At 39.4% G+C, this 23139-nt stretch overlaps 1 protein-coding gene across 1 annotated transcript in view; it reads left to right on the forward strand.

Annotated features, from left to right (window-relative positions):
* Positions 1-23139, forward strand: part of TPH2 (tryptophan hydroxylase 2) — a 97316-nt gene that overhangs the window by 49559 nt on the left and 24618 nt on the right. The window contains exon 8 of the mRNA XM_047788533.1: positions 6495-6621. Within this exon, the coding sequence (XP_047644489.1) occupies positions 6495-6621 (127 nt within the window). The remainder of the gene's footprint in view (positions 1-6494; positions 6622-23139) is intronic.

Consider the following 23139-nt stretch of genomic DNA (forward strand, 5'->3'; position numbering starts at 1 on the left):
CGAAAATTTGAGGGAAAGGCAGACAGGGGAGGAGTTAAAAATCTTTTATTTATTTAAGCAATTAGAAATACCTGGGATGGAGTTCCTGTCGTGGCTACCATGGGGTTGCGGGTTTGATCCTTGGCCTTGCTCAGTGGGTTAAGGATCCAGCGTTGCCGTGAGCTGTGGTGTAGGTTGCAGATGTGGCTTGGATCCTGCCTTGCTGTGGCTCTGGTGTAGGCCGGCGGCTATAGCTCTGATTAGACCCCTAGCCTGGGAACCTCCATGTGCCGTGAGAGCAGCCCAAGAAATGGCAAAAAAAGACCAAAAAAAAAAAAAAGAAAAGAAAGAAAAAAGAAATACCTGCGATGATAGGGGAACTAGAGACTAATGGGACAGTTTCCCTTGCAGCCTTTTTGTGGTTGTTTTAAGAATTGGAAACTATTTCTTTCACTGGATCAGGAAAATTAGTACTTGCTGTTTTCTCTTTTATGGAACCATGACGTGACTTTTGCTGAGAGTTGTTCTAGGATTATGTCTTACTTACTTTTAAGCCCCAGTTCCTAACATAGTACTTGGTATATAGTAGGTACACAATAAATACTTGAACTAAATTTCAAAAAACCCTAAAACTGCAATATCTTCTGCCGGTCTCAAAAGAATTGTTGTGAAGAGGAGTAACATTGGTGGCCTTCCTTATGATTCCTAGGGGGCAAAGGGAAGGAAGATTTCCACCAGAGCAATATCCAGGTGCTCGGCTTCATAAAAAGAGGGCCACAAATGCATTTATCTATACTCTGACAGGCACATAAGAGGGAGTGATCTTAAGAGCTGCCTAAAATCTTATCTGGGCCAGATTTTACAGTATGCTATTTTAAATCTAAAAAAACTTTGTATATAGCTTCAAAAAGAGCACTGAAAAAAAATTACCTCAATGTCAAATTAATTCCCATTATTTTCTCCATGCGATGCAAAGCTGCCCCCTTTTCAATATGTCCTGGTATGTTATCCCAGATTACTTGCACTCACCCACCAAATGTTGTGTGAAAGCTGGAAAAAATACCCTATTTTGGCTCCCAGTTCCACCTCCTTATTTTCATACAATGTACGCCCTCCCCCCCCCATCTTCCTTTCCTTCTCTTCATGATTTAGCTAAAGTGTTGGCTTCTGTGTCATTTAGAACAAACAAAACCTATTGAAATAGGGTTTGAAAGACAGAAGTGCTGATTTGGGATGGGAAGCAAACGCTGCATGCCCACTCACTGCTTCTTAAAAGCTTTAATTTACTGCAAGAATAAAAAGTTGTTCAACACAACAAGGAGTCAGCTTTGAAAACTGATAAGAGGAGAAGAATGCCAGACTCATTTTGAATTTGAACTTAACAGCTAAGACCCTTCTTTTCCCAGCAGCAAAGTGATCACAACTTTCTTAGAATGATTTAAGAATTCCCTGGAGGCATTTTGCCCAGGTCCCTTTGTAAGCTTTAGAATCCTCCTAACAGGGCTTATCAGAGAAGATTCCAATTTAGAGCAGCAAAAGTTTAGTGTCTGATATCAGCTCTAGCTTTTCTTTTTTCTTCTTCTTCTTCTTCTTCTTTTTTTTTTTTTTTCAAAAGGCGACATGATGTTTTACAGTGTTAACAGTTTTGAAAGGTCCTACATTTCCAGTGAACAGAGCACTTTTGTGAAAAAAGGCTATGAAAAGCATTATTCAGGCAAAAATGCATCAAAGGATGTGAGTTAAAAAAGAGAAAACTTTGCCGATGTGGAGATTGGAGACGGCATGTGCTGACAGGTGCAATTATAGCCAAATAATTGAATCTTTTAAGAGAGATCGGGTGAGATAAAGCAATAGTTGTGGACTCACATTGGAACTCTGTTCATAATTAGACACTCAGGGGTCCAGCTGTGGATGACACAACCAGAGTAGGGATCATGAAGTACTTCACATGCAGGACATAATAGCTATTGCACTTTGTGAAATAGCATGATTTCAGCCCAACAGAACTTAATTGATACAAAGTTTGGAAGGAAGGCTCAGCCTTCTCCCTCAGATTCCCTATAATAGTCTGGAACCTCTTTCTGCCCCTGAGTCGTGGTCAACCCAGCTTCTAAGTCCTTTGATCTCAAAGGAACTAAAGAAAATGTCAACTTTTCAGTTAATTAATTACTTTAACTAACAGCATTAAAATATCTATGCTGGTTGAAGAATTTCCAGACACTTCAGTTTCCTTGTCTTTACCTCACGTCTTAGCTAAAGACACTGGGATGAGAACAATCTGGTGTTTATTTCTGAGAATGTCCCACCAAAGTCATAAAAGATAATAACCCCTTTTCTAGTCTTGAAATATAGGTGCTTAGAGCCTTTGCTTAGTGAGAAGTGGGGTGACCTATGTACTGCATCTCCGCTTGCTCAGAAATCTGAACGGCAGTTCCTCCTCAGGGTCTCTGCATGGAAACCCAGCAGCAGAGAGGGTATAAGCTAGTGAAACACAGTTCAATTATTTCTACTTAGAACTGGGCAAAGGCTTCTCTGGCCTTTAGTTATTCTGTTATACTTCTTGCTTCAGGCTTTCATTCTTAATGAAACCATATAACTTATTCTGCTGTAATTATGATTTTCAAATTTATAATTTCTTTTCTTCTATGTATGATTGGATTATCTTGTCGATAAATGCTATTAAATGTACTTAAGTTGGCTGTGAGTTATAGGTTTCTGATAATGACACCTTAACTTAAAACCCGGGTCATAGCTCCTTTTCTGCCACAAAGAACTGACTCCTTAATGTCTTTGGATCTCTAATATTTTCCTTCTTGCCTTTTTAGCTGTCCAAAGTGAAAACGTTTGCTTCTATATATAAGCATTTGGGCTCCATTGGTACCTAGGCAGGTAGAAGACTGTCTTCTTCAAGTATTTAGCAAGCTCAAAAAGTAAATCCAGTTTTGCTTCAAGAATCCACCACCATGGGAGTTCCTGTCGTGGCTCAGTGGTTAGCGAATCTGACTAGCATCCATGAGGACACAGGTTCAATCCCTGGCTTCGCTCAGTAGGTTAAGGATATGGCGTTGCCATGAGCTGTGGTGTAGGTGGTGACATGGCTCGGATCCTGTGTTGCTGTGGCTATGGTGTAGCCTGGCGGCTACAGCTCCAATTGGACCCCTAGCCTGGGAACCTCCATATGCTGCAGGTGCGGCCCTAAAAAGCAAAAAAAAAAAAAAAAAAAAAAAATTTCCACCATCATGGTAACCACGCCCTACTCCATTCTTACATTATGAAGCACCCAGCACAGTGCCTGGCCCATAGTAAGCATTCAGTCACATGTTGGCTGCAATAACTGTTTTAGTGTCTGTTTATTTATTCAGACCATGTGCTAATACTCACCATCTTTAGTTTTTCCCTGGAGTTTGACATCTGGTCTAATTTTGAAATTATTGTTGTCATATTTTCTTCCTGGACTGGTAGAGGTGTTTTAGTATTTACATCAGAGACTGCAGTGGGGGTATTCAGATTTATCCATGGTGGGCCACTCGATGCCAACATTGGTCCAGATTGCAAGACCTTTTAAAAAAAAATCAATCACAAGAGTGAGTCTACAGTGCCCACTCTTAGCACAGAAGTAATTAGACCTTTAACTGAATCAAAGGCAGGGGGAAGGGTAATTAGTTACCTAGTTAACTGTGTTTACCACCTTTCCTTATTCCTCAGTATATATGTATGATGTAATTTTATGGCATTAAACTTGGGCAGCTCAAAATTACATAATCACACTTAATTTTAGTTTTAAGTACTAATTGCTTGAAGCCTGCTAGTGTTCTAAGCATCATCTGTTACAATAGTGGGTCTGCACCCTGTCTTATTATCACCCTGTAGGCTTTTAAAACAATACAGATGCTCAGGTCCATCCCAGAGAGTCTAATTAAATTGGGCTTATGTAGCGCCCAGTCACTGGTATTTTTAAAAAGACTCCTCAAGTGATCTGGAAGGTTGAGGAGTGAGTGGTAGGAAAAGAGACTTAGGACATACTGACTACATTTTTACTTGTGCTAAGCAGCTTGGTTAAACTCTCTCTCTGCAACCAAAACTGTGCCCCACCCACACCCTTCTCATTTACTCCACTTTGTAAATTAAAACAACAGAGCAGAAAGAGCATAGCTTTGAGTCAGAGGCATTTGATTTCAAATCTTGTCTCTGTCTCTTATGAACAGTGTGTCCTTGGAAAAGATGCTTGCATTTACTGAATTTTAGTTTCCCCATTTATCAAACAGGAATAATAAGACTTCTTGTAAATGAAGATGAAATTACTAATGGAATATGAAGACATTTAGCACAGTACCCAGCACATAATAGGAGCTCAGTGCTCAGTACATGTTAGCTTCCTTTTTTTTTTTTCTCCTTCTGTCTTTAATTTCTTTATAGGTGGAATGAGGGCCTCTGATAACATTTGAATTCCCCTTATGCCCTAAAATTCAATGAGTCTGATTCTCCACTTTAAGCAATGTGATTGGAGTAACCACTACATATTCTTTCCCACAGATTCAGTTTCTGTGCAAAAAAGAGATTATTGGCACGCAGTTGATGGGAAATTAATTTGGAGTTTCTTTTAGTGTCATGTCCACATATTATCACTTGGCTGCCCTTTCAACCTGATGTATCTGTGAAGTGGCCAGCCAAGGTTGGGCATGTGGTTTGTGTTGTGGGAACAAGATTTTTTTTGACTGAGTAATGCCATCTGTTTCATGTTTGCATCCATCTTCTGCCCTTGACCACCACTGCCTCGCTTCAACTACAGAGCCATCCTGCTCCCTTGATACTTGTAATAATGGCAGTAGTACCTGGCATTTATGTTACAGCGTCTATTTGAAGCAGTGCAGTTTAGAGGAACCCAGGTGAAATCAGGAAATATCTTTCAATTACTACCTGGCTCATTAATTTTTGTCAAGAAAATAAAATATTGCTGCCTCTTGATTCATTTCCAGAGAGTCATAGGGGACCTCATTCCAATATAGCGTGGTATCAGGAAACAGTCTGTGATTCACGGCAATGACTCAGGAAGGCATCTGCCTTGCTGCATTGTGACACACACCTGCCTTTGCCTGGTCATCTTGCTCCAAATGGAAGCTCAGGCAAATGAGAGAGGATCTAAACGTCTATTATTCTATTATTAGTCCAGGCTAACCAAAAATCAAAGTTTAGGCTGGAAGAGTCTTCCATGGTACCAGCTCAAGGGAGTTGCCTGTCTTAGAGCAGATAAATTATCTGTGGAAAGAGCCGTTCCATGATGACAGTATGATCCTTTGTGTTTCCCAGTGCCTGCAAATTTTAACATGGGATATGGTGCAACTTAAGGGTTAAAAACAAGAGTTTAGAAATCGGAGTTCCTGTCGTGGCGCAGTGGTTAACAAATCTGACTAGGAACCATGAGGTTTCGGGTTCGGTCCCTGCCCTTGTTCAGTGGGTTAAGGATCCGGCGTTGCCATGAGCTGTGGTGTAGGTTGCAGACGCAGCTCGGATCCCGCGTTGCTGTGACTCTGGCATAGGCTAGTGGCTACAGCTCTGATTCGACCCCAAGCCTGGGAAACTCCATATGCCGTGGGAGCAGCCCAAGGAATAGCAAAAAGACAAAAAAAAAAAATTAAAAAAAAAAAAGAAATCATGGTAAGCTGGATTCAAAATTTGGCTTTATTACCACCTGTAGCAAGAGTCAAAAGACTTTTTCAGTGAAGGGCCAACTAGTAAGTATTTTAGGTTTTGCAGGCCATGTAATCTCAGTCACAGCTACTCAACTCTGCCGTCTTAGTCAAAAGGATCCATAGACAACACAATGGATAGACAATCATGAATTTTATTTATTTATTTTTTATTTCCCCAATATATTATTTTTTTTTTCCTAGTGTGTAGCATGGTGACCCAGTTATACATACATGTATACATTCTTTTTTCTCACATTATCATGCTCCATCATAAGTGACTAGACATAATTTCCAGTGCTCCACAACAGGGTCTCCTTGCTAATTCATTCCAAAGGCAATAGTCTGCATCTATTAACCCCAAGCTCCCTTAATTTTAAATTAATGAATGGGCATGGCTGTATTCCAGTAAAACTTTCTTTACAGAACTAGGCAGTAGGCCAGATTGCCCACCCCTGATCCATAGAAAGTTACACTGATAAGTTACTTTAATTCAAGTTTCTCTTGAGTGTTAAAAGAGGTAATGCATGTAATAAAACACTTACCACGTGCTTGGCATATGATAAGGCGTTGAAAATAGTAGTCGCTATTATTTGGTTTAAAATATTACATATCATGTAATTTAAGATGTGATTGATTATAAGATGCATCTGAATCTCAGAGATGTTAAAATGTGATGAAAGGTCTTAGAATTGGTGAAATTTGGCAACAATAATTAACGATAATAACAGGGTTATATGTAGAATTTTAAGTCTTGTTCTACTAGTGATAGTTTAACTGGATAAATTATCTAGAGATAACATTTCTCTGTGATGTTTTTCTTGCCAGAGACACATGTCACGAACTCCTGGGACATGTACCTCTACTTGCGGATCCTAAGTTTGCTCAGTTTTCACAAGAAATAGGCCTGGCATCTCTGGGAGCATCAGATGAAGATGTTCAGAAACTAGCCACAGTGAGTTCATTTTCAACTAAAAAAACATTCTGTTTATGTTGATTTGTAGGGTAAAGAAAGCTTCAGAGTTATTGACTATGAATAATAAGGCAAACATTCTGAAGAGGACATGGTGACTTGACTTTTCTCCATGTGTGTTTCTTTGACGCACAGTGTATTCTGGTTTATTAAATGTCAAAATCTTTGTATTTTGTTCTTCTTGTTCAGGGTTGGCTAGATAGTAAATATTTTAGCTTTTCAGGTCATGAGGTCTCTGTCATAACTACTTGGCTCAGCCACTGTGGTGCAAACGTAGGCACAGACAATGTGTAAATGAACATGTGGCCATGTTCTAATAAAACGCTGTTTATGAAGCTGGAGGTAGGCCACCTCTGGCCTGTGTGCTGCTATTTGCTGATTCTTGTTCTAGTTCCGTGTTGATTTCCTTGTAAACGCTAGTGCTAATAAAAGATGTATTTGTGGTAAAGTAGGGGTGGTACTTAAGGTTATCTCTGGCTAGTCAATGTGGGTGTGGTCAGAGGCAGTTTGAGGCAGTAATAAGAAGCTCATGCTAAACAGCTGTTAGAAGTACAAAACCAGAAAAAGAATTTAGGAGAGCTGTCCTCTTCTATAGCAGAAGGCTGCCAAGGGGGAATGCAGGCCTTTGGGTTGCTGGTTCTCCAAAATTTTGAGAGGAGGCTGGAAATCTAGATTTCTAATGAAATTTAATGATTTAAAATTTTTGGTTCATTAAACAAATCCGTTATGAGCTAAGGAAAAAAATATATATGTACACACATATGTGCAATGAATTAGGATCTTGATGCCAACTTATAACCGTGCTCTAGGGATTGTATCTCACGTATATTAGCTATCTATTACTGTGTAACAAATAACTCTAAAATTTAGTGTCTGAGAACAATGAACATTTATTATCTGTTTTTGGAGATTTGGAAGCAGCTTAGTCCAGGGGTTCTGGCTCTGCAACTCTACATGGTTGCCCTTACAATGTGGGCTGGGTCTGTAGATGGCTGCAAATTTGGGAATCTTCTCCCAAGATGGCTCACTTGTGTGGTTATTGGCAACTGGATTCTTCTAGAGTGAGGAGAGGGAGGGAGAAGTAGAAGGGGAGAGAGAAAGAAAGAGGGAGAGAGGGAGGAAGAGAGGGAGAGGAAGATGGGGGAGAGAGAGAGAAAGAGAGAGGAAGGGAGAGGGAGATGAGGGGAAGAGGGAGGGAGGGAGAGGAAGAGAGAGAGAGGGGAAGGGAAGGGCAGGGGCATGATAGAGAGACATAAACATTGAGGGAGGAAGTTGCAGTGACTTTTGTAACTTGATTCTATGCTGATCATCAGCCTATTCTATTCATTAGAAAGGACTCACTCCAGCCCATATTCAAGGGGAGGAGAATTAGTCTCCACTATTTGGAGTACCGAAGTGTTTGTAGATATATTTTAAAACCACCACACTGTAAATCCTGTTATTTAATTTTCAAATCTTAGCTCTGGCTTTAAACTTTACATTTTGGAACTTTTTGTGCCGTTCAAATTTTTGTTTAAATTTTCTGGCTTCAGCTTTCGACCCTCTAATATACTCTTTTTTTTTTTGTCTTTTTATTTTGGGCCACACCCACAGCATATGGAGGTTCCCAGGCTAGGGGCTGAATCAGAGCTGTAGCTGCTGGCCTATGTCACAGCAATGCCAGATCCCAGCTGCTTCTGTGACCTATACCACAGTTCACAGCAACACGGATCCTTAACCCACAGAGCAAGGCCAGGGATCAAACCTGAATCATCATGGATGTTAGATTCGTTTCTGCTGAGCCGTGACGGGAGCTCTCAGTTTGTACTCTTGACCAGGGTTGAATGTACTGCTTACTTGTCTTACTCTGAGCAGCTGCAAACTGGGATTCAGCTCTGTCAGGCTGCGTGTGTGTGTGTGTGCGTGTGCGTGTGCGTGTGCGTGTGTGTGTGTGTGTGTGTGTGTGTGTGTGTGTTGTCCAAAGAGAGGAGGAATGGGGTAGTCTTTGTGGATGTGAATGTAGGTGGGTCCTAGTGAGTGATCTTATTGTTTTCTTAATAGCAGTAATAAGAAAGCAGTTTTATTGTCCCCTGTTTTTACATTATGTTAATGATTAATTAATCCCCATCATTCAAACCAACAATTACAAAGAATATGACAGGGTCCTCACTTTTGAGAAATCCATTGTCTATATAGATTAAACTAAGATTTTCAGAGGAGAGAAACTTTGTGCCAAGTCTTGAAAGGTGAGAAAAAGTCAGCCAAGTGGTGAAGGGTGGACAGAAGAGTTAGACGGCCAGTTAAAGCCAGAATAAGAAACCTCTGGTTTGAGGCTCCACAAGGAATGCCAGCTCATCAATTTAGAGGGCCATGCTGAAGCCAAGGATTGCCTTTTGTATTCATTTCCTATCATTACCATTAACAAATTATGCATGGCTTAAAACAATACAAATGTGTTCCTTTACTGCTTCATAAAGTTGGAAGTCTGACACAGTTCTCACTGGTCTGAAATTAAGGTGTCAGCAGAGCTGTGTTCCTTTCTGGAGGTTCTGGGGGGCGATCCATTTCCTTGCTTTTTCCAGCTGCTAAAGGCTGTCTGCTTTCCTCACTCATGGCTCTTCTCCATCTTCAAAGCCAGCAAGGTTGCATCTCTCTGACCTTCCTTCTGCTGTCACATCTCTCTCACTGACTGAGCTGGGAAAGATCTTTTGCTTTTAAGGACTTATGTGGTTTCCACCTGGATAATTCACAGTAATCTTTCCATTCAAGGTCCATACCCTTAATCATGTCTGCCAAGGTAACATATTCACAGGTTCTAGAGATTAGGGTGTGGATATTTCTGGGGGAGAGCATTATTCTATTTCTATTTTTACACTTGAACCTTGAAATCTTTATCACTAAGACCAGTGAATTTGTGGGATGTGGAAGCTTTCTGTTAGAATTTATATTCCTTAGCGTGATTATAACATCCTTGGCAAATGTGTTGCTGTAGCTCCAACAACCAAAGCCATTTTCATCTTTTAGAGGTCATTAACCATGTTTCTCTCTCCCTCTCTTCCTCTTTTTCATTGTTCTTTCTCTAGAATGTACCTGCTTTTCTGTAAAATTTAATTCAAGTCTGTGGATAGTCTCTAAGTGGCTAAAGAATCTTAGGTACCATGAGGTAGGAATAGGGAAAAGGCAGAGGTAGTATTTACTTCAAGGAACTCGTGATCCAGTACACAAAAATACAGAAAACCCAGAGTCGGCATTAGCTTTTATTCATGTACAGAGGCAGATATGTAGGAGAAGTGGATTTAAGGTGAACCTTCTCAGTGTGTGTGAATTCTGAGTTCTGTGTTGGAGACTGGGACTCAGAATGGAGCAGGGGCCAACAACGGGGCTCTTCTCTGCATGGGAATGACTGATGACACATTAGGTGGGATCAGTTAGCTCCCAAGGAACCTCACAGTGGCCTTGACAAGGAGAATGTAAACTTGCAAAGACTCTAATATAGAAGATTTTGAGTCTCTTCTAAATGCAGTAGAGAGTTGAGGGGTGTGGTACCTCACCATGGTTTTGCTAAATCTACTCATTTATCTTATCTCTTTCCACCCACCTCAACTCTCCTTGATTTTCTGTCTCTCATAAGCCTTGAGTTTCAATTCCTTCCAATTTTATAGACAGCCCACTTACTCTCGAGAGTACTTTGCAGACCATGGAGAGATTTGGAAAGCTTTTCCCGTGTGATAGGGAGAATATGGAGGAAGATAGATTCACAGTGTGAAGAGGCTAGAGAGGTTTGTTTTTTCTTTTTTGTTTTTTTTCCCCGAAATGGTACTATAATTTCCATTGACCTCTAGCACCACATCCCATCTCTCAGTTAAAAACAAAGTGAATAGAAAATAGCTAGAAGATGGTCTGGAAAGAAAACACAGATTCCAGCCAGGCAATTTCACAGTAAATCTGGAATAAATAACATGTTGGATGCTATGCATGTTAATGACCCTCAAGCCATATACTGAAGCTAGAAGCCCAATTTAATGACTCTCTTGCAAGGATTAAGAGATTAAGAGGGAAGGCCTCACTGGGAGGGATAAAAAGTCCAAATATGGCGGGAGAGTGGTGGCTAGTGAGGGCTTTTAGCTGTCCAGATGAGAAATGGAGGTATTATTAGCTGATTTCCTTCAAGTTGTTTCCATTAAGTCCCCTGAAAAAGTACGAGAATAAAATGAGAGATGAGATGTACCAAAGGAGAAAAATCCATAGAGAGAACAAATGGAAAACCACGGAAAGCACTATTTATGCAGAACAATGAGACAGCCCATATTATTCTTTTACTCTAGGTGAGATTTATATTATTAATGACTCTGTTTATATAGTGCCTGCTTTTCCTTCTTTAGTGAATTTAAGCACTTATGAAAAAGAGAGTCACTCCTAGTGAAAGTAGACACTTAATAACTTTCTGTGATGTGCAGTCAAGGAATCCATCTAAGGACAAAAACAACCTCTGCTAAGTCTAATGGGTGCTGCCAAACTCCTGTTTTGTCCAAAGCTGCTTTTGAACCTCTGGGTCTGATTTCAGAGGGACTAGGCTCTTGCCTATAGACACTGCCTCTTCTTGCTATATTTCTTTTTTTTTCTTCTTTTTTTGTCTTTTTGTTGTTGTTGTTGTTGTTGTTATTGTTGTTGTTGCCATTTCTAGGGCCGCTCCCGCGGCATATGGAGGTTCCCAGGCTAGGGGTTGAATCGGAGCTGTAGCCACCGGCCTACGCCAGAGCCACAGCAATGTGGGATCTGAGCCACGTCTGCGACCTACACCACAGCTCACGGCAACGCCGGATCGTTAACCCACTGAGCAAGGGCAGGGACCGAACCCGCAACCTCATGGTTCCTAGTCGGATTCGTTAACCACTGCGCCATGACGGGAACTCCCTTCTTGCTATATTTCTGCATGATATTTACTTTGACATTTTAATAATGCTCATTTTTGAGAATGAAGCTATCTTCACTGTTTTATGTGGGCAATGGTTTCTACTCCCAGAGAACCATTTAAATGAAACTCTTTTGTATCGGAAAAAATTAATGATGATGCTTGGTAACTGTATTTGAAATGCATTGTTATACATGTAAATAATTTGCCCTCTGGTGGATAATGAATAAGGCCACCGGATTTGGCAGCTGCACTCTTTTCATACTCATCAGAGCTGTCCAGGGTCTGTGCATGATAGATATGCAAAAATATACCCAATAAGGGCTGCTTAGCATGTGCTATAATTTTCAGACCAGCCATTTCCCACGGTAGTGCTGGCTTATGTGAATTTCACAGGTTAGTGTCTTCTTTAAGGACTATAAACTTAAATGCCTTCAGGGGCCAGATAGGTAGCAAACATGAGTGAAATAGCCTGATATAAGATAATAAGGGGTATTGGAGCCTGTGGGGAACTGGAGAATATTCATTCATCTAAAGGCATTCAAATTCAAAAAGGAAAACACAACAAAATATTCTTTGGCTACAAATCATGTCTGCAAGTTGAAGCAGAATTACAGGCTCTCAGCTGCCTGCCCTTGTATTTAAAGGTAGATTATACATTATACTATACCATGCTGAGGGACCAGCCCATGCTAGATTCATTTTTATATGATATTGGATGTTCTCAATTACTGCTTGCTAGACAACTGACTGTTTTTTCCAAGAAAAGATAGCTATTACCGTGTACACTAGAAATAAGTATCTTATTGCTATTGAGAGGTGACTGATTTTGAATTATAACTTTAAACAGGTACAATCATGACTGTCAGACATATGTGCTGAGCATGTGTCAAAGATTTATTTAACTCATTCATGAGGGAAAAGCAGGATGGTAAATCTAGCTCAAAGAAGAATTTGAATTACTGAAAGAAAGAATCCTGGAACAAGGTGTGAAGTATTTTACGTTCTATAGGGCAAAAAACTGTAACCTTGACTATTTTTTTTCTATGAGGCAGAAATAACTTGCATGCCTAGTGGACAAAAATATCTTATAATTATTCAATCTTCAAAAAATTAACGCCTGACTTCACAGCATCTGGGCCTCAATCAATATACACAGGGAGTCAGATAAAGGGTATATTCCCCAGATCAGTGCTTTTTCAAATGGAGATGTGTCTAAAATAACCTAGGGATCTTGTTATAGGTAGATTCTGGTCAAGGAGGCCGGAATGGGCCTGAGATGTGGCATTTCTGGCAAGATCCCAGATGCTGCTGGTCCAGGAGAAGCAGGTAACCTGTTAGGTGGGTCTGTTGGTCAATGCTTGAGTATGTCTTTCAAATGGCACATGGTAATCTTTTAGCCTTATTTTCGTATTAAATTTTTTTTCTCAAAACTGGGCTGATAGGGCTTTGCCAGATAAATATTGTGCAGTGTGACCTGAGTTTATTTAAGACTTTTTCTGGGCCTGCATATGGACCCTTGCATCTCTGAATGCCATGTCACTGGTTCTGTTTTATGTGCCTACTCTCACACTCCCCTACTGCCTGCTCTTTAGCCATATGACATATCATTCAATTTTATAGGAATGCACAGAAACTTGCTGATCAGGTAAATTTAGGAAGTAGTCCTAGAAAATTATTGATTTCTTTCCCCAAATGTTAGGAAATGTAAAGGGATGCCTTTCACCAAATGGTGCATTCCATCCTGTGATGCAGATGGCTTCAATTCAGTCTATTCCTTTCTCACATCATAAAGGCATTTGAAGCAGATAAAGCTGTGCATCATTTGTTGGAGAAAGCAATCAGTAGGAGTACACCACAGATGTTTTCCAAGCAGAATAAATCGGCCTCTGGCCCAGCTGGAATTTTCCCTCCACAGAGAGTTTTAGGTCATCCATTCAGTTCTGTCAACCCCAAAACATATTTACCTTCACTTCCTGATGAAGGGATTCTGTCACTGGGTGTTAGTAAAGCTAATGAGAGAAGAGTCTTGGCCAAGGTTAATGAAAGAATAACCAGTTTTTCCCAGAATGTGTTCCCAGAACATTAGTCTCATGAAATGTCATTAAGAGTTCTGTGACATAGGGGATCCATGGGCAAATATATTTGGGAAACACTGGGTTAAATGAAGTAAATACCTTTGTTTTTAAAGTGTAGGACTTTTCAGGACCTTTAATAAGATACTGTGTAGAGTGAATCCTATAAGTGATAAAAAACTTATTTTTACAAACTGATCATGTTTCTTCCATTTTAAGATGCCATTGGTTGTAAGATAGACCATTAAATTGATTTAATAGCTTTTTTTTTTTTTTAAGGGGAAGAAAGATTCAGCTAGCAATTTTTTTTTTTTAATCTTTTGTCTTTTCAGGGCTGAATCTGGAGCATATGGAGGTTCCCAGGCTAGGAGTCGAATCAGAGCTATAGCTGCCGGCCTACACCACAGTCACAGCAATGTGGGATCTCAGCCGTGTCTGTGATCTACACCACAGCTCATGGCAATGCCGGATCCTTAACCCCCTGAGCAAGGACTGGGATCGAACCTACGTCCTCATGGATACTAGTCGGGTTTGCTAACTGCTGAGCCACGATAGGAACTCCCAGCTAGCAAAATTGTTTGACAGTGTAAGAAGTTCCATTTTGGAAATGTTAAAATGTGAAAAAGTGAAATTGGAAATTAAGAAAGTACATTATATGGTTGCAGAAGGCTTTTTTTTTTAATGGAACAAATTTTAGCATTTCAAGCTATTAATATTCCAAGGAGCATCGTTTAAGAGATACAAGTCTAGAATGTTTTTTGAAAGGGTGAAATTTACTGTGAGCAGACCTGATCACCAGCTATTTTTTTTTTTAAATAGGAAAGGATTGTCAAAAAATTAATAATATAGGCTTCTGTTTGTACTTTGTCAAAACAAATTATTTGCTCCAAGGAAAAAGTTGGCATTGTTCAAGGTTTTTGATGACCATGAATTGTGTTTGAATTTCTATGTGTAAATGGGACAGTCTCATGCTGATAGCAGTAATGAAATGTATAGTCAGCCTTGAACTAATAACTGACTGTGATTCACATAGAAGTGTAATCGTAAAGGTAACCTTAGTTTATGAATTGCTAATTAATATTTTCCTGCCTGTGGAGGACATTAGCTTATTTCCCAGCCTCATGACTTTGCCTACCTGGCTGAGAACGTTCAGCTTTTAAAAGACTTACGCCCAACTCTTCTTCTTTCTGAAGATGGATGACATTAAAAATGACCATTTTAGTATCTCTACACAGAGCTCAAAATAAGCCCCAGGCTTATTTATTCCATGTAGAGTCTTTGAGCTAGTTCAGCTATTTGGATCATTTGATACCAAGCTGACAAAAGGCTGGAAGGAATGTGCTTTTATATACTCTTAATTGAGATGTTTGGGTGGTTGATCAGTTTGTGTGTTATTTCTAAGAGTAATTTAATTAAAAGTTAATAACATCTATTCCAATTCATTACATTCACTTTTATATCTTCTCTGCATGTAGAAAAGTGGTCTCCCCTTGCAGAGAACATTATATTTCTTTAGTCCCAGAGAGCTTTACTTTTGTTGTCGTTGTTTTCATCACCCCCTCCCTTGGTCTTTTTCTACCTGTGTGCTCCAAGGCCACCCTTCCTTCTGACTATATTCTTTTCTGAGATCTTTGATATTGCAACTAAAGCTATTTTGCTCTATCTTTACCTGTTTTACTTATAATACACATCATTGCAGTTATAGGTGTTTGTCATCTATTTATATTATGATGAAAACACCACTGTTATTTGGAATTAAAAAGAGAGCTCTGCCTTGCTCACTATATTTAGAAACCAGTCTATTTGCAGTCTGGAATAGTCGTGCATTTTTGCAACTCAAATCTTTTTTCATCATTTATAACTGTATCCTAGGGGCCTCAGAGAACCGTCATATAACTGTGGATGAGGAAAAAAAACCCCAGCAACCTACTTTACATATTTGGAAACTCATAAAAATAGAGCTGCTTTGGTAATTGTTAACTCTCTGTTTGTGTGCTAAGCTGTGGAACCACTTGGTTTTCATAGTAGCACCACAGGTCTAGTCAGATGTTCTGATGGGCATTGTGTGGTGTGGTGTGACGTGGTGGGAGGGACTGAACCTGAAGTGAGCCCAGTAGGGTTTGACTGCCAGCTTTATTTTTTCCTAGCTTTATTGAAGTATAATTGGCGTACACCATTGTATAAGCTTAAGGTGTATAATGTGTTGATTTGATTCACGTATCTACTGCAAAATGATTCCCACTGTAGTGTTAGCTAACACCTGCATCACCTCATATAATTACCATTTTCTTTTTTGTGTGGCGAACATTTAAGATCTATTCTCTCAGCAACTTTCAAGTACACAATGCAGTGTTATTAGGTATGCTGTTGATCCCCAGAACTTATTTATCTCTAACTAGAGGTTTCTATCCTTTGACCAATATCTCCTTTCCTCCCCTAACCCCCATCTTCTGCTAACCACCATTCTAATTTGTTTCTATGAGTTCAGATTTTTTTTTTGTAAGTCAACCAAACTTTAATTAAAAATTAAAAAAAAAAACATGAAGAAATAACCTTTATTTTATTTTTTTAATTTGAGGAGTGTGCCTATATTCCATAATTATTTTTAATTACAACAATAATAAAAACTCCATTAATGAAGCAAATCTTGTTAGAAACTAAGAAAACTTGGGGAGTTCCCGTCGTGGCGCAGTGGTTAACGAATCCGACTAGGAACCATGAGGTTGAGGGTTCGATCCCTGCCCTTGCTCAGTGGGTTAACGATCCGGCGTTGCCGTGAGCTGTGGTGTAGGTCGCAGACGCGGCTCGGATCCCGCGTTGCTGTGGCTCTGGCGTAGGCCGGTGGCTACAGCTCCGATTCAACCCCTAGCCTGGGAACCTCCATATGCCGCGGGAGCGGCCCAAGAAATGGCAAAAAGACAAAAAAAAAAAAAACTTGGTAGAATTCAAATTGGAAACAGTTTGAATTGACAATTCTGAGTGCATAGTGGTAAGAAACCATCTATCATACAGTTATTAAAGAGCATTTTAAATCTTACCCTTCAGCTGTATCTTCATAGCTCTTTTATAATTGTAAGTAACTAGCTAGTTAACTAATTCCAAAGCAAATATATTCATCACTGTATACAATTTTCTTTTCATATTCAATAATATCTAGTGATTGGTTTGCATGGTTTAGGAAGAATGCCTGTTCTTTAAAGTTTTTTTTTTTTTTTACAAAATAAAATACATATATTTAAACACAATTACATTCACACAGATTATTATATCATGGATCTTAAGAAACATATTAAACGACTCCTTTTGGAGAAGTGGAATGGAAAATATGCTGAGACAAATAGGAAATTTGTTCTATACTTTATCCCATTTTGTATGGCTTTCATCTTTACTATTTAGTATTATCTATTACATTTCAATTTTTCTTTAGAAATTAGCATTATATTAAAATTGTGTGTATTATGCAACTAAAATTTATAAAGAAGAAAGCCTTATATACCATTAAATATTTTATATAGCACAATAAGAAGAATAACTTAACTGGTAAGAATAACAAAAATAATACACTCTCTGAAAATAAGTAAAATATAAAATTCATAAGTTGGTTAAAAAACAGTGTAACTATATAACTATGTCCTCACAATTTGTTACATCTCATTGATTCTTCAATAAAGGCATTACACCATTCTAGGTAATGTGATAAACATGACATTATAGACTTTACATTGTACCATGGAGAGAAATGGTTATTAATAATACAATTGTAGACATTTCATTTAATTGTACAGTTGTATTATTTAATTATAATTATCATAAATTCTTTGATGGAGAGAAAATCAGAATCAGATGTAAGACTTCAGCATTCCAAGAATGATGTCAAATGACCCCCTTCATGGTGGATTATGCACTTATTTACTATGAGATATTTTTCTTCTTCAGAGATTCCTTGTTTGTGTATCAATTGTAGATTTTTGGCTTGCAGTTATTCTGAAGTTTTGATATGAGTCTATATGTATATAAGATTGTTTTAAGTTGTTTTTCTCTTAATTGCAAGTTAATCTCCAGTGTCCTGCATTTGTACCCACCTCTTCTCACAATTTCTGATTTTGGTGGTATAATCGTGCATGGATGATTTCGTATCTTTACTGTATATATACCTTTACTGGTGAGCCTTGTCATTTGTGGAATTTTTGTTTCCTGTTGCTGTCTTTTCTTTTCTGCCTAGAGAAGTTCCTTTAGTATTTGTTGTAAGGCTGGTTTAGTGTTGCTGAATTCTCTCAACTTTTGCTTATCTGTGAAGGTTTTGATTTCTCCTTCAAATCTGAATGAGGGCCTTGCTGGGTAAAGTAATCTTGGTTGGAGGTTTTTTCCTTTCATCACGTAAAGTATATCATGCCACTCCCTTCTGGCCTGCAGAGCTTCTCCTGAAAAATCTGCCGATAGCCTTATCGGGGTTCCCTTGTATGTTATTTGTTTCTTTTCCCTAGCTGCTTTCAACATTTTCTGTCTTTAAATTTTAGTCAGTTTGATTATTATGTGTCACGGAGTATTCCTCCTTGGGTTTATTTTATATGGTACTCGTTGTGCTTCCTGGATTTGAGTGAGTGGTTCCTTTCCCATTTTAGGGAAGTTTTTGGCTATTATCTCTGGGAATATTTTTTCTGTCCCCTTCTCTCTCTCTTCTCCTTCTGGCACCCCTATAATACGGATGTTGCTGCGTTTAACATTGTCCCAGAGATCTCTGAGACTCTCTTCATTTGTTTTCAGTCTTTTTTCTCTTTTCTGTTCTGCATCCGTAATTTCCACTAATCTGTCCTCCACCTCGCTTATTCGTTCTTCTGCCTCCTGTATTCTGCTGTTGGTTGCTTCTAGTGAATTTTTTATTTCAGTTATTGTATTTTGCATCTCTTCTTGTTTAAGTTTTATATCTTGTATCTCTTTGGTCAGTGTTTCCTGTAAGTTATCCATCTTTGCCTCCAGTTTATTTCCAATGTCTTGCATCATCTTCAGCATCAACAATCTAAAGTCTTTTTCCTGGAGGCTGAGAATCTCCTCCTCGCTTAGCTGATTTTCTGGGTTTTTTCTTTTCTCCTTCATCTGAGTTATAGTTCTCTGTCTTTTCATTTTTATAGGTTTTTGGTGTGGTGACCTTTTTACAGATAAAAGGGTTGTAACCTCTCTTACTTCCGGTGTCTGCCCCCCTTGTGGCTAAAGTCTATATGGGGGCTTGGTGTAGGCTTCCTGATGGGAGGGGCTGATGCCTGTCCACTGGTAGGTGGAGCTGATTCTAATTCCTCTGTGGCATCTGTGTGCCTGAGGGGTCTTTAGGCAGCCTGTTGACTGAGGGATGGGGCTGTGATCCCACCTGGATTGTTGTTTGCCCTGGGGCTTCTCAGCACTGACAGACAGGTGGGGCCAGATTTTCCCAAAATGGCCACCTCCAGAGAAAGGCAGCTGTTGAATATTCCTGAGAGTTTTGCCTTCAATGTCCCTCCCTCACAACAAGCCACATTCACCCCTGTTTTCGCAGGATGTCCTCCAAGAACTGTGGTCAGGTTTGACCCAGATTCCCATGGAGACTTTGCTTTGCCCTGGGATCCAGTGCACGTGAAAGTCTGTGTGTGTCTTTTAAGAATGGGGTCTCCGTTTCCCCCAGTCCTGTGGAGCTCCCGTGCACAAGCCCCACTGGCCTTCAATGCCAGATGCTCCAGGGGCTCTTTCTCCCAGTGCCGGATCCCCATATGTGAGGGTTTGATGTGGGGCTCAGAACTCTCACTCCTGTAGGTGAGTCTCTCTCTGTGAACCAGTTAGTTTTCAGTCTGTGGAGCTTCCCACCGGGAGGTATGGGGTTTTTTATATCGCAAAATCGCCTCTCCTACCTCTTGATGTGGTCTCCTCTTTTTCTTCTGGAGTAGGGTATCTTTTTTAAGGTTTCCAGTCCATTTGGGTAGGGATTGCTCAGCTTTTAGTTGTGAATTTTGTTGTTTTTAGGAGAGAAGTTGAGCTCCAGTCCTTCTATTCTGCCATCTTAATCCTCTCTCCAAGTTCAGATTTTTTTAGATTGCTCATTTAAGTGATATCATAGTATTTATCTCTGTCTGACATACTTTACTTAGTGTAATACCCTGATGGTCCATCCATGTGGTCACAAATGACAGGATTTCCTTCTTTTTCATGGCTGAATAACTTTCCATTGTGTGTATGTATGTGTGTGTACATACATACACACACACACATTTTTACCCATTCATACATTGATGGACACTTAGGTTGTTTTCATAGTTTAGCTATTTTGAATAAGGCTGCAATAAACATGGGAGTGCAGATAGCTCATGGAAATCTTGTTTTCATTTCCTTTGGTTATATGCCTAGAAGTAAACAAGCTGGATCATATGGTAGTTCTATTTCCTTCCTCCTTCCCTCCCTCCCTCTCCCTCCCTCCCTCCTTTCTATGGCCACCCTATAGCACATGAAGTTTCCAGGCCAGGGATCAGATCCGAGCTGCAGTTACGACCTATGCTGGAGCTGCTGCAATGCTGGATCCTTAACCTGCTGTTCTAGGCCAGGAATCAAACCTGTGTCCTAGGGCTGCAGAGATACCACAGATCCTATTGTGCCACAGCAGGAACTCCTGGTAGTTCTATTTTTAATTTTTGAGGTGCCTCCATACTGTTTTCCATAGTGGCTCTACCAATTTACATTCTCACCAGCAGTGCACAAGAGATCTCTTTCCTACACATCCTTGTGAACCCTTGTCATTTTGTCTCTTTTTGATGATTTGAGTGCCAGCTTTGTTACTTCTTAACCCTATACTCAGAGACAAATTACATTCCCTATTTGTGCCTCACATATCTTCTTTATTTTTATTTTTTTAATTTTTTGTCTTTTCTAAGGCCGCTCCCACGGCATATGGAGGTTCCCAGGCTAGGGATCTAATCAGAGCTGTAGCCACTGGCCTACGCCAGAGCCACAGCAACGCAAGATCGGAGCCGCATCTGTGACCCACACCACAGCTCATGGCAACGCCGGATCCTTAACCCACTGAGCAAGGCCAGGGTTCGAACCTGAAACCTCATGGTTCCTAGTCAGATTCGTTAACATCTGCGCCATGATGGGAACTCCCTCAGATATCTCCTTTAAAATGGAGATGTTTTACTACCACTTGATGCTGAATGAGGAGCATGTATACTGTGGTATTATCTACATCATCCCCATATCTGATACTACCAGATCTCACTGTTACCCCCCAAATCCTAACTGCACCCAGGGAGTTATACTGTTAATTAAATTAGTTCAAAGTCATTTTAAGCTCCTAAATTCCCTAGTTCCTCATCCGGAGGTAATGTCTTCCTGGGACTCAAAAGCCCTGACATTGAGTCCTTCTTACTTTTTCTTTTCAAAGTAAGCTGGAATGCATTCTTGAAGCACAGATTTGTGCCGTTATCTTAATTTCCATAAAGACGTACAAAAGAAGGAATTTTCTGGTTTAACTACAATAAAGTAGGCTTTCAAAATTATAGACTTATGGTAACAGATATTTCTGTGGTATAATTCCATTTCTAGCAAAAGCAGAGAGAAGATGGTTGGTTTTTTTTTTTTTTTTTAACGAAGAAGAATGGCAGAGGTAATATATTGAACTATAGGAATTTAATTACCTCATTCTACAAATGTAGTTTTCAAATAAAGGAGTCAAAAGGATTTCCAGAGCTATTCTTCTGAATTGTGATATAAAACCCCAGAACACATTTAGGAGGTGTAAAATGTATTACTGTACATTACGAGCCACAATGAATGAAAGCATAATAAGAAATGCGACATGAGATTGAACACACAGTGATTAAAAATCTCTTTGTTCCCTTTGTGGAAATATTGTAATTTGCTTAGAATTTTATATGCTTCTCACTGTAAGGATGGGCCTTTATAGAGCATTTCTGATAGGTGGATTTCATACTAGGGAAAGGTTTCCCAGAAAATGGAAATGTTATCATTTGAGGACTTCAGTGCAGAGTAGGTTTAAGTAAGAAATGCTGGGAGGTTTGGGAAGAATAAATCACCTGGGGGCCTCATCATTCTTTTCAGAGTTTGAAATTCTGTCCTTTATGGTGTCCATAAAAAATCACGAAAGTTGTTAAAAGAGTAAATCTTAAGAGTTCTCATCACAGGGAAAAACTTTTTTTTTTGCTTTTTCTTTTTATTGCATCTATATGCGATGATAGATGCTAACTAAACTTCTTGCAGTAATCATTTCGCAGTATATGTAAGTCAAACCATTATGTTGTACACCTTAAACTTATACTGAAGTATGTTGATTATATTTCAGTAAAACTGGGGAAAAAACCCATTCCCTCAGCAATGAAGAGAAGGCAGGGTGAATTAGGGACTCCTTTACTGAGAAGTCTTTACAAAAACCTTCATTTCTCTTCCTTATTACAAAAGTGACACATATTCATTGTAGAAAATTTTAAAAAATGGTTAAGCAAGGAAAAGAATGTAAAGATCATTTGTAACATCACAGCAGTGATAACCAGCGTTAACATTTTAGTAAATAGCCTCCTAGTTTTTCTGAAAAGTCATTTTGCCATGTCAAATAAGAGCTAGTAAAGGGGAGTCCTGGCTTTGGAAAAAGGAGCAGCAAGACATTTATCAAACACTTGTGCTGTCAGGAGAGACTTTATCTTTTACATCAACGGAGAAAAGAATAAATTGGAAGTACTCTAGAAATATGGGGTTGATGACTTTTCACTCAGGTTAAGTTGCAAAGTGTTTTAGTGAATATCAGATGTACCTAATGAGTTTTGTTTGCTTTTTCTTGCTTGCTTTTTGTGTGTGTGTGTGAAAAACATTAGCACATTGCATTTTTTAAAATAAAAAAGTTGGTTTTCATTTTAATCTTAAGTCTTCAAATTTTGCCTTATTTTTGTCCCCATTAATGAGTGCTACTTTTATCTAATCAATATTCACCCCTCCTATTCTTCTTCTTCTTCTTTTTTTTTTTTGGCTTTTTAGGACCTCACTTGCAGCATATGAAAGTTCCCAGGCTAGGGGTCAAATCGAGCTGTAGCTGCCAGCCTACACCACAGCTCACAGCAATGCCAGATCCTTAGCCCACTGAGCGAGGCCAGGGGTCAAACCTGCCTCCTCCTGAATACCAGTCAGATGTGTAGCCACTGACACATAACGGAAACCCCAATCATAAACATCCTTCCCCATATCACTTGATCTCAGCTAATCATACCTATAGGGAGGAAAGGGGAAAACTGGAATGAAATAGAGTGTACTCTACTATATATGCCACCCTGTGGCTTTCCTTGAGCCTGTGCACCTGGGACTTGCTAGTGGGGCAGTATAGCATGGCACAGCATAGTAGATATCCAAAGTTCAGGCTTTTAGGGTCAAATTACCCGCTTTCACATCCAGCTCTATGACTTACTGGCTGGGCAACCTTAGATGAGTTAGTTAACCTCTCTGTGCCCTAAGTATCTTCATTTTAAAATGACAATAATAATACTATCGAGTCTTGTAGAACTATTGAGGATT

The sequence above is a fragment of the Phacochoerus africanus genome, chromosome 7, assembly GCF_016906955.1.
Source record: "Phacochoerus africanus isolate WHEZ1 chromosome 7, ROS_Pafr_v1, whole genome shotgun sequence".
Classification (NCBI taxonomy): Eukaryota; Metazoa; Chordata; class Mammalia; order Artiodactyla; family Suidae; genus Phacochoerus; species Phacochoerus africanus.